The sequence below is a fragment of the Chionomys nivalis genome, chromosome 23 (assembly GCF_950005125.1).
Source record: "Chionomys nivalis chromosome 23, mChiNiv1.1, whole genome shotgun sequence".
In the NCBI taxonomy this organism is placed as follows: domain Eukaryota; kingdom Metazoa; phylum Chordata; class Mammalia; order Rodentia; family Cricetidae; genus Chionomys; species Chionomys nivalis.
The window spans coordinates 3,061,201-3,073,628 of NC_080108.1; the positions used below are offsets into that span (position 1 = coordinate 3,061,201).

Below are 12,428 nucleotides of genomic sequence, written 5' to 3' on the forward strand. Positions count from 1 at the left end.
CAGGCAAAATTCTCATACACATGGAACTAAATATATCTGTCTTGGGCTGGAGAGATGGCTCAGTGGTTAAGAGCACTGACTGTTCTTCCAGAGGACCTGAGTTCAATTCCCAGCAACCACATGGTGGCTCACAACCATCTGTAATGAGATCTGGTGCCCTCGTCTGGCCTGCAGACATACATGGAGGCAGACTGTTGTATACATAATAAATAAATAAAATCTTAAAAAAAAATAAATCTATCTTTTTAAAAAGATATAGTTTTCACGGGAAGCCCTTGCTGAATCTCCCAACTAAGGTGACATCCACTCAGGCCTTCCTTCTCTCTTCCCCACTCCATCTTTCCATGCGGTACCGCTCATAGGGATTCTGCAGTCGGCCTCAATGTTGCTATGCATCGTTCACCGACAATCTGTATTTTGCTTCCGTTTGAAGAGTGGGAAAGCCTGTGTCAATTTATCTCGGAAAGCGTCTCCTCGCTGAATGCACATGCATCTATTACGGTTGACTCTGGATGGACCAGCGTGAGGGGAGGTCCAGCCCACATGCGGTCCTGGTTAATGTGGGCTGTGCCGGCCCAAGGCTGCCACTCATTAGCAGCTCCTTCTCATTATTTCTCATAGTTCAGACCTGAGATGAGAATGAAAGAGACTTCTGACAAGGAGAGGCTCCTGAGGTGGCGGCCATGCCGAGCACCTGAGTCTGGAACACAGAACAGACGGGCAACCTGCAGGGGTACCGGGCAGAAAATAGGTACCGCGTGTCCCTGTATTCTAGGGTGTGCTTTTCCTTTTTATGTTCTGATGTTTCTAAAGTTGGGGTTCTAGGCATGTATGATGGACATTGTATTTTGATTCACCCCTACCTGAAAAGCTGGGATTAAATGGTTGGACTTTTTTAGCCTGAGAAATGTGGCACTTTCGAATTTTAAAAAGTTGCCTAGCCATAAAAATCTTATTAAAGTAGACTTATCAGTGTAAAGTGTGCAGACATAACAGTTCTTGAGGGTAGAAACTCAGCATAAGGTCCCACATCTTAACAACCATTGTCTTTGCTGTCCTAGGTCGGGCAGGGTTCTTACTGGATGGGGTCTGGCACCTTCTCTTGGCAATAACTCTGCCATAGCACACACCCTGTGATGTGTTCCAACTTCTCACTGAAAGAAAGGAATTCCTGGGCATGATCTTTCTTTAATGGCTGCTATTTTTCATCCAGCTTTTGAAAGGCAGAAACTATGCGTGGTAACTAAACCAGTAATGAAAACAGAAACGTTTGCTTCCTTGTGGTAAGTCCAACTGCTTGCCAATTGATGAGTTAATCCAGCAAGTGTTTTCTGAGCAGTACTCTGTGCCTGGCCCATGCTGGTCTCTTTACAAATTCTGTCTACCGTGTATCTAGGCAACTCCGTGAAGCAGATCTTATAATGCAGCTCCATTTCCAAGACCAAGAAACTGAGGCTCGGGGAAGAAGAGTTGACCACCTCCAGTTCATGTCGTCGGGAACGCGCATTGTGCAGCGGGCACAGGTGCCTCAGGTTCACTCAGGGACTCCACACTACCCAGAACCCATTCACCATGCCTTCTTTCCCTGAAGAAGAAACGCGAGCACTGTGGCACTCAGGTAGCAGAGACGGAGCTAGAACTGAACTTGGGATGCCCAGTGCAAAGTTCCTTTTGCTATTGGATGTCGAAGCTTTGGGAGTGCATCGAGCCAGAGGAGGAAGGGAAAGGGCAGCCGGGGCTTTCCTAAGTGACGCTGAATTTTCTTAAATCCAACCAACTTTCAGTGCATGGGGGTCCCTACTTCCCTTGGGAATAGTTTAGGTAGGGGACTCACAGCAAGACTCCCTCTCTGTCATTGACCTGAAGCTGACATCACAAGCCATATCTGGGATGGTCTGACGGATGCATGGAAGGAAGGGTCTCTTTCCCTCGGAGTACTGGCGGAGGCACAGACCTCTCCTGGGCTTCTGGGAGGATCTCTCCGTGCCACCGTTAGGTGTGATTACTTGTGTCCTCTGTCTCCCTTGCACTAGCGTGAGAGGAAAAATCTGGGAGCCATTACAAGAGCAGAGGAGGAGGTCACCTGGATTAATAGCCAAAGGATTCTCTCCCCTTTGTTCTGAAGATAATAGGATAGGACAATGGGCAATCGCCCCTGCCCCCAAGTTTTTGGGAGAGGATTTCCAGGCCTCTGCCTGGCGTGTTTTGCAAATGAGGTGGCTGTATGGAGACAAACCAAGAGGGAGTCTTGGTCTTGGTCTTGACCTCTGGGTCTCAGAGGCCTCAGGCCCCAGATGACTTACCTTGCAACAGGGTGTAGAAGGCACCCGAGGCAGACAGGTTGGTGGTTATGGTGACATCATCCTTGCTGGAGGTCTCTACCTGCACATGCACGGAGCTGTCTGTGTCACTCCGGAAACTGCTCACTTGGCCAGTTGGAAAGGTCACGTTGGTCAGGCGACCAAAGCTGTCATACCTAGAGACCAAAGGGTTGGCACTTAGTGACAGACAGAGGATGGTATGTGTCATGGTTGACCTCAGCTGTCACACTGACCCTAACTTAGAGTCACCTGGGAAGAGGATACATCAATGAAAAGACTGGCCTGTGACCACGCCTATGGGAGTGTTTTCTTAAGTGCTAATGGAGCTAGGAGGCCCCAGTCCTCTGTGGATGGCACCATTCCCTAGGCAGGTGGGCATGAGCTGCGTAAGAAAGCTCTCTGTGCTAGGCAGAGGGACCCAGCCAGGAAGAAGCATCCCTCAGTGGTTCCTGCCCTGGCTGCCCTCAGGGATGGGCTGTGATGTGGATATGTAAAACCAATCAAACCTGTCCCTCTTCCTCGTTAGTGTTGATCACCCGTTGCTGTGATCAGCAGAGCAGAAGGTGAGCGAGCTGTGCTCAGGCTGTGGTTCTGCACGGTCTGCCCTTTCTTTCTGGTCAGATCTACTCCCCAGTCTCCAACTTCTCCTTGTCCAGGGCTTGGCGGGGTTTCCTAGATGCGACCTCCCCTGCTGCTATCCAGCAGGAAAAGACATCACTTATCTGAATCTTTCTTTCCTGAGCCCATATGGCGGAAAGGATAGCCTTGCCTGTCTGTAGCCAGCATGGCTAGCTTCCTGCTAGAGTGTTTGGGGAGGCTGGAGTACGAGCTGGCTCCCTCCTGGGACCGTGACTGAGCGCCGCAGGTCAAGACAGCTCTGTGGAGTTGGAGTCACACGGCCTGGATCCTGTCATTGGCCTCCGCCGTGATGCGGGGGCACTGGCTCTCAGTTCATCCCTGCTTCAGCATCATTTGGGACAGTCAGAAACGGTTGGAAAGTAACAAATAAATGAATACAGTGGGCACGGGGAGAAAGAGACCATGGTTCATTCACACACTGCCTCCTGCAGGACTTGGCAGACCTGGGCACACAGTAGGTGCACAGTAAACTTTTGCTGGGAGCACAGATCTAGAGGCAACCGCTCTCATTACGTGGTACTTCAGCTGTCTCCCCAGGCCTCTCCCCGAGTGTTCGTCTCCAAACAGAAGGCGGCTTTGTAGCAAGGCGGACAATTGCAATTATTATGGAAGGTAGATTGTAATGCATAATTAAATCGAGCCAGAGGAAGATACAATGAAAAGGCCCTGTGCCTTCAAGATCTGGTTTTCATTTTACACGTGACAGCCCAAACCCAGTAATTTCCACTCTTCACATATTCCATTAGAAGGACTGAATGTCTTAATTAAATGAACATCAAATGGAACAGCCAATTTATAAATTTTGGTCTCCTATTCATTAATTTCAGTGTCTCCCAGAGCTTTAGAAATGCCAATGGATCAAGAAATGGATCCCCCGGCCTCTTGATCAATACCTGCGATTATCCTATCCGAGTATTCTTCCTTTCACATCGTGGGGAGAACTGGAGCCCCCCACGATCTGGGCCCTGAGGCCTCTGTCCTGTGGGCTGCCTCTGCAGGACCCCATGGACCTGCGGAGAGTCACTGTGGCATGGCAGAGAGACCAGGGAAAGATAGCTCCAGGTGGCTGCTTTGGGCCCCGGGTCTGTTTGGGTGATGTTGACACATTGTCTCAATTCTGCTTATCATGGCTTTTGTTTGTTTGTTGATTTGGTGTGTTATTTTGAGACTGTGTCTGGTGTAGCCTAGGCTGGCTTTGAGCTGATGGTGTGGCTGGAGGTGACCTTTCTGCCTCCACCTTACAGGTGTGTGTCATCTCTCTGGCTTGACGGTCGTGCTTTCTATGACAGACACTCCCGAAGCACTGGTATGCTTTCTTCTATAAACAGGAGAGATGGCACAGTCTGAGCGGGGGTCCTGTCTCTACCCTTGACAGAGGTGAACCTGGAGGACTGCACTTGGCTCTGTCTAACCACAACCAGTAGCAACACAGGCAGGCTCATGGTGTAACTGTGGCAGCTATGTTTCCTTTGCCATGGCTGACCATACTAATGCTCATCTAACAAATACGCAGTGAGGACCAAAGGAGGTGATGTGCTTCCTGTGGATGTGAACTTCTCAGCAGGGCCTTCCATATCCTGGCACTGTCCTTTGTGGAATGTCGGCCCCGGAAGGGAGGGATTCAGCTTGTCCTGGCTGAATGCCTACAACTTGGAGTGCTTAATAAAGTGAATGAAGGTTGGCTACGTGATCCGACTCCTTCCTGTGTCTCTTTGAGCTTGCTCCTCTGAGCTTCCTTGGAGTCTCTGTGCTTCTGCTCCAAACATGCCATGCCCAGGTTGTGCTGGGGTGCTCTTCTGTTTGCAGAGGTTGATGGATGGCTGCCTTTGAGTACGAGCCCAGCTAGTTCCTTTCAACATCTGGTGTGCTTCAGTTCAAATACACTAACAAACAGTCAGAGACTGCTTGTTTACCTGCCTCCTGACATTAGAATATAAGATCCATGAGGACAGGGACCTTGTCAGTTTCTCAGTGCCTTGAAGAGACTGAGCATGGAGATTCTGCTCTGCGATGCTCACTGACTGAATAAGGGAATGCTGGCTAATTTTGTAGATTGTTTTGAGTCTGATTAAGAACCATCATCTACTTTATATCCCCTCCTATATGAAGAAAGAAGAGCTTGTTAATGTTCGGAGTGCTTCTTTTGGGTTTCAAGTATCGTGTTTATTAGCATCTTTCAGGGTAGGGATTGTTATTGTTGTCTTACGAATGACAATGACGGAGGTCAGAGAGGATGATCGTCTTGCCTAAAAGGACACAGGTCATAGAAGGATGCAGATTCAAAATCAGGTTTGCTTGACCGTAAAGATTGTGGGATTTTTTTTTTTTTTGGACAAACTTTCCATAAAAGTGATGCTGTTTCAAATAAAGAAAAAAAAAAAAAAACCTTTGTGTTCATCTCTTCTTTAAAGTGGGGGGATGGAATCCTGTTTGGAAGTCACAAGCGGGTCAAGAAGACTGACATTTTCAAGAGGTTCTGCTTGGCTCTGGCTGCAGCTCACTTTGCTGCAGAGCCAGGTCCCCGTTGGGAGGGAGGAGGTAAAGAGGGCCATATGATTGGCTTGCCAGGGTTTCTTTTCTGCTGACTTTTCTTCACGCAGGTTTTCCGAAGCATCTTTACAGCACGGTGAAAGAGGACACATAAAAGATTCATGGAGCTGCCGCGAACTTGGCTTTCAGAAGAGGGCCGCAAAAGGGTACCTTCACACGTGCTCCAAGGCTTTCTTCACACCGCGGACTCCACTGCTAGCCGCTCACTACATGCAGCAAGGGGGGGGGTGATGTCAAGTTATCTCTGAGATATGTAACATTTGCTGATCTTGACTTTTCGGTTGGATAACGAAGATGTTGATTTTCAAGGCTTTCATCTGTAATTGTCCGAAATACCAGTGTTACCAGCAAAGGATCTGGCCACTGTGCCGTTGGTAAAGAACTAGAGTTCAAAGCCAGCTGTAACAGTGGTCCCCTCGGCCTCGAGTCACGGCAATGGATGACATCACATCACTGGGCATTCCTCAGGCCAGGCAGAGCCAGAGAACTTTCTGGATTTTGCAGTCATGACTTAACACTGAGTATTTACCGCAAGGCTGAGTTCAAACAATTTAAACAATAAATTCCAGCCTTCCGGATTCCTGAGATCCGTAAGAGCTGCAGACTTTATAAGCTCACGGATGCTGTTCTAAGGCCAGGTGTCTCAGCGGGGGAGAGAACACTTAGGAGTCACGTCCAGCAGGGATGGAATCCTGGTTCTCCCTCTTCCATGGAACATGGAGTCAGTTGGTGACTGTGCTGTGTTGCTCCCTCCGAGACTTGCCCTTTGACGTTCTTTGTCCCCTGAGAGGCTGGCAGCTTTAGATTGCACACTGAGTATCCTGCTGGTTTGCTTCAGTGGGGTCAAGTCAGTGGTGGGCACCGGAAAGTAGTGAGATCAGGACATGGTTTCCTTCACTGTCTCCTGTGGTTCCTTTCCCAGCTGGCCAACCACATCTTCTTTGGAGTGGTGTCTCTGCCTGAGGCTACAGCTTCAGTTAGCCTGGAGGCTGGTAATGGTAATGGCTGTTCATTCTTCTTAGTGCCCGTGGGTCTCAGCCCCTTGTTGTGATACCTTATCTTCACCTGTCCCTCTAGATGTCTTCATTTAAACACATTTTTGGAATCACGTCTCAGTGGTCAGATATTAGTTTTGTTTTTCTTTTTGCATTCCTGTCTTTTAGTTTGCAGTGTTTCTGGTGAGAATTTGCTGTGATTGATTTTTTTTTAATCATTTTTCCCCCTCCTATAAAATATCCCATCTTTCCCCCGTCTTTGGGCTGTTTTCAGAAAATTCCCCTTTCTCTACATTTCAATAGTTTGAATGTGATATGCTTAGAAGTTTCTGCCTGTGTATGTGTGTGTGTGCATGCGTATTTGGCCTGGCACTCTCTGAGCATCTTTGGACGGTGGCCCACTATTAATTATCAGTCATTATTTGCTCACGCATTTCTTCTGCCTATTCTCTCTTTTTCTCGACTTCCATGCCATGTACATTTGGCCATTTGATATTTTCTCCTAGCTCCTGAACTCCCCACTTCGTGGGTTTATCTTTTTTCTCTGTGTGTCCATCTGGGTAATTTCTATTGACCTAACTGTGTCACGCTGTCATCAAGAGCCCTGGGCCCATCAGAGGCATCCTTCATCTCTGTGGCCATAGTTCTCAGTTTTAGCATTTCCATTTGATTCTTTTTCTCCCACATCTCTGCTGAAACCGTCCATCTGATCTTGCCCCGCGGCCCACCCTTTCCATTAGAGCTGTTAATGTAATTACAGTTGTTTTAAATTCCCTGAAAGGGGTTTTCAACATTGCTGTCATATCTGGATGTGGGGGTCTGATAGCTTTTTTTTTTTTTTTTTTTTTTTTTTTGCTTTCTCTCGCCTCTTTGCACTGTCAGTTGGAAAACGTGACACCTTGTGTAATACGGGAGACAGAGGTGAGTGTCCTCCTGGGAGGTCATTAGTGTGGGGGTGTGAGGTCATGGCCTTAGGAGTAGGGCTGGCTTCGAAGTTCACCGTGTCTATGGTTAACCTTGGTGCACTGCAGGCACCAAGTTCTCAGCAGTACCTTGAGAAACTGCTTTGCCAGAGCTCTTATTTACTCTTTTTCTCCGCCTCTAAGTCACTGCCCCTTCAGCTTTGGGTTCTTCCTATGTATTGCCTTAGAGGGGTGTCTCCTTCCGTGTGCTGGCCCGCTCCCTACCCTTTCCTCTACCGTATCTGCCTCTTGCTTTTGCTTCGAGATTTCAGGCAGTTGTGGTGGTAGGGGCGCATTCTCTATCATTCTGACAGGGCTTCCAGGGAGGTGCCTGTGGGTGCCTGAGCTGTTCCGTGCTCCTGGTCTTCTTAGGTGGCAGTCCTGGACCGGAGACTTAGCCCCACCCTTCTCTCAGCAGCGGTTATTCCATCCTCCCCTCCTTTGTCTCCCATTGAGCTGAGTGGATTTTCACCAGTGTCTGAGGAGGATGTGAGGATGCCGTTTTCCCTTGCTCCTTATTGGGGATAGGGTGATAAAGGCATGGGTGGAGTGGGCTGGTACTATGATTCCCCTTAGCAGCTGCGGGGCCCCTCGATCATGTCAATTGTGAGAGAGGCTTCCTTAAGATTTTCTGTATGTGTGCATGCATGCATGTGTGTGTGTGTGTGTGTGTATACATATATATGTAGTTTGTACCTCTGTTGTAGTTTGTAGGGGTGGGGAGGATCATGGAGAGGACATGAACTTCCCCCATCGATTTCTGCAGCTCTGGCTAAACTTCTACTGCAGTGTTTGGCTGTGTCTACCCAGGCAAGCCAGAGCACAGTCCTTTTTTGTAGGTTGAGTTCTTGGATTTGGGCCAGTTGCCTGCCCTGAGACCCCCGGGAAGGAATTTGAAGAAAACACATATATTTGTCTCTTGTCGGGCTTATTTTCATTGTAAAGTTGGGAAGGATGCTCTTTTTAGCTCTCATATCTCTCAGGCTCAGACCGAAAGCCAAGTATTTTATTTGAACTGTGTGAATTGAATTCTGCATCCCACCAGGTGCACCGATAATGCCGGAGCCAGGATCTGCATCTAGTATTCTCACGGCAGCGTGTGTGCCTTCTTTATCTCCCTTCCCCTCCTGAGTCAACATTTCATTCATAAAATATTTACTAAGCACCTATGAGGTAGCAAAGCCCTAAACTTGAAGCAGAAGTGAATTTAAAGAATTAGTAAGGAGCCCACATATTTACTGCTGGTGTAATTATAAGAGGAGCTGCCGTGAGCACTGTGGGAGTCTGGAGCCACTTCCTCCCACGGGACATGGGGGAGTTTGTGGCTTACTCCCACCCACAGAGTCAACTTTGGAGCTAGCCTCATTCTGTCAGCTTCCTTGCTTGCTTCTCTTTTGGAGACAGGGTCTCACTGTGTAGCACAGGCTGGCTTGGAACTCACTATGCACGTAGCCCAGGCTGCCTCAGCTTCATGAATGCCGGGAGATGCAGATCTGCAGGAGGAGCACCCACTATGCTCTGGCTTTATACCGACTGCATGACTCCAAGCTTACCATGCACTTTCTTTGAGCCTGGTGTGTTCATAGGTAAAAGGAACAAACAGATGGTAATTTTTACTGACTGGGGAGACCCTTGTCAATGAATTTCTGTGTCAGGCCCAGGGGCTTGCAAACCCGCGGTGCTGTATAGATATTGGGGGAAAGAGTCTGACACACAGCAGTGATGTGCTCGCATTCAGTTTGGGATTTGAGGGAGGGAGTGACCTTGGGAACTAATTGCGTGAACAGATTTGCTCTCACAAAGAAACCCCTGTATTGGCTAAATAATGTATAAGGGGTTTCTACCAGGCAATGGGGGAAATTGAATTATTTAGTGTATTTCCATTTCAATGAGCTAATCAAGATAATTGCTATTTTCCTGGATTTTTGTCTTTGCAATTAACAAGGCCCCTGTTTGGAGAAAGGAATTTAGCTGGTGAACTTTGTACATGGGGCTATGACATTTTTTTTTAGTATAAATTATATTTAAAAATCAATTATAGCCTCCTCCCAACACTGGGTCCACTGTAGGGCTCTCGCTCTATTACAGCCTGCAAATGAGTCTCCCCCAGTCTCCGTCTTTGTAAAGGAGAAAATACTACCTGTCGCCTCCGCTGCTGTGAGGATTAGCTCAATGACTCGGTTTCTAGCACAGAGTTGATGTTCGACAAGACCAAGTTCTCTGCCAGCTCTTGCGGCCTGTCTAATGCTGACATAGTCAGCAGGCTCAGTTGTCTCAAACATGACAAAGAAGAGAAACTTAAAAAAAAAAATCTCATATTGAAAAAGAGATGTTACAAGACCCATTCATTAAAACAGCACATCCGTCGTCTACATGTGTGTGAGATGAATAATTTGCCTGGGACTGTAGTGAGCTGCACTTCTGCCTCTCTGGCCGCACTGCTTTGAGATGCCTATCTCGTATGGAGAAGAGGAAGCAGGTATTTGAAGTGAGCACCGTATTACACCCGAAAGCAGAGTACAAACACATCACCGCAGTGAGGAGGGAGACAGTCAGAGCACACCCATTGCTTACAGGAGCCCATAAACAAATGCTCAAAATCATTTGGTTCATTTAGGGGTGAAGGGCTCTGCGTCCCCACTCCTGGAACTTAATTCTGTAGCACAGCATGACCTACAACTGTTATCATTCCTTGATGACCTTGACGTCCTAAAAGAAAGGCCAGGCGATGTTATATGTTTGAGAAGAGAGAGTGTAATGAATGCCCTAAGTTCATCCAAAATTAAAAAAAAAATGGAACCTCAATTATGTAGAAAATTCATTCATGTGGGGCGTTCCCTTTATTCTCACCTTTCTGTTTATATGAAGATATTAATACTTGAAGTAGTTTGATTGACATCATATTGCTGTGGTCTACTGTATCCATTTTACAGGTATGGAAAGTGACACCTAGTGAGATTAAGGCCATAGTAGAGCTGGGATTGAAGGCCATGTCTATGAGTCCAAACCATTTCCCTTTTAGCATAAATCACTCAGAGCAAGACCATGCAGAACCAACCATCACCAGTAAGGGTCTTCAGTCCTGATCTGAATTAACAGGAAACCCATAAAAAGTACATTCCCCCAAATCATTCATCTTCAATCTTACAGTGCATCCCATAGAACACAGCCCCATCTTGATACTTACTCATAAAACGTCGTCCACCCGTTTTCATTGCTCTTGGTCGCCAAGAGGCCGGAGTTGCCATGGTACGTCATCATAGCCAGCTCGTGTCCTTGCGTGGTCACGCTTCTGAGTGCACTGTTGGTGCCCATGGTCACCCAGTAGACCTGGCCATCTGGGACTACCAGCCAGAGGGGCATCCCGGTAGAATCTCGGCGGACGTTCACCATGTTGCCATTGTTGTCAGTGATGTGTGTGATGTCGCCGTCCCCTGTGTAGGTGAAGTTGTACAGGTAGTCTCCCGTTGGCAGACTCTGGGTGTACAGATGTTTGCCGCTGGTGTCAAAGAGGTACAGTTCCTGGTCGATGGGGGAGGACAGCTCGTACATGTTCTGGGTGTTGAGGAAAGGCTTGTTCTTCCGGATGAATCGGATCCGGATGTTTCCAAGGTCAGCCACGTAGAGCTCTCCATCGGCACACACAGCCAAGGAAGAGGGGGTATTCAGCTTGGCATCCTTGGCATAGCCATCATCTCCAGAGAAGCAATCACAGTTGGCATCATTTTTGCAGTCGCAGCCGCTGGGGGCACCGGCGACCAAGGAGATCTCACCGCTTGTGGTGACCTGCCTGATGCGGTTGATCTTCTTCTCATCTGTCTCGGCGATGTACAGGACCCCGTTGTGAGAGACAGCTAAAGCCGTGGCTGACTCCAGGGTGGCGTGGATGGCTACCTTGCTCAGCAGGAAGTGGTCGATGCCAGGGACCTGGCAGTGCATGGGCCTCCCAGCGACAATGCGCACCTGGTGGTTTTCGGAGATTTGCAGGACCACGTTGTTGTCGAGGACATAGAGGGAGTTGTCCATTGGGTTGATGGCTAAATCTGTCGGCCACTCCAGGCGAACCTGACAGTGAAGACACGGACACTCAAATGATGCCAGGATGCTCACTAATCATCACCCCCAAACTCCCAATAACCCACTATTGTGTATCAAGGGCCTTTATATACAGTTTGACCCAGCTGGACAACGGAAGAAGGGGACCACAGCCTCGAGATGGGACTCTAGAGTCAGACAGGCTTAGTTCTGAACCTAGACCCATCCACTCATGACCTTTGGCAGGTTACTTTGCTTTTCTTAGCTTCAAAATTCATATTGGGAGAATAGGGGTGATAACTGTACCTCCCGACACACAGTAAGTGCTCGGACCTGGATGATGGATAATGGATGCAGGAGGGAGAGGAAGATGGGAATCTGGAGGCTGACATGGGAGTTGCTTGGGGGGTTTCAAAATATCTCCATGAGATGCTGACATGGCTCACACATGAAGGTGACTAACACAATGTTAGGCTTGGGGGATGTAAAAAGCCAGACTATCCATGTCCGTCTGACACGGGATTCTAGACTAGTTTTTTATTTTTGCCCTCTATTCATGCTATCGACCAAGATTGTAGGAAATGTTTTGAGCAGTCAGATAAGTCGGGTCCTTGGTGTAGATGGCCTGCCACTGGGGTTGTTTAAAAGTGACTTCCTAGGTGATTATTTCTTGAGTTGGGAATCATATTTGGGTTCTTCTCTTAAGAAACGCAGAATGACAAGCTTGCACAAACCTATTGAATCTGAACAGATCCTTGGGGACCGAGTTCACACTGGAGCTCAGTAAAGCCCGATTGATATGGGGGAGGGGGTGTCTCTAGGACTTCAGAGAGCAGGTCCTATAGAAGGGATTAATGAGACTTGCAGTGGATGTATGCTCAGAGCCTGGAGACTCACATTGAGTCCCCCCCGCCCCCCCGCCAAGG

General features: G+C 48.1%; 1 protein-coding gene across 1 annotated transcript in view; it reads right to left on the reverse strand.

Moving 5' to 3' along the window:
- Positions 1–12,428, reverse strand: part of Tenm4 (teneurin transmembrane protein 4) — a 664,092-nt gene that overhangs the window by 18,032 nt on the left and 633,632 nt on the right. Inside the window, 2 exon segments of the mRNA XM_057756666.1 lie at positions 2,304–2,476; positions 10,655–11,532. Of these exon segments, the coding sequence (XP_057612649.1) occupies positions 2,304–2,476; positions 10,655–11,532 (1,051 nt within the window).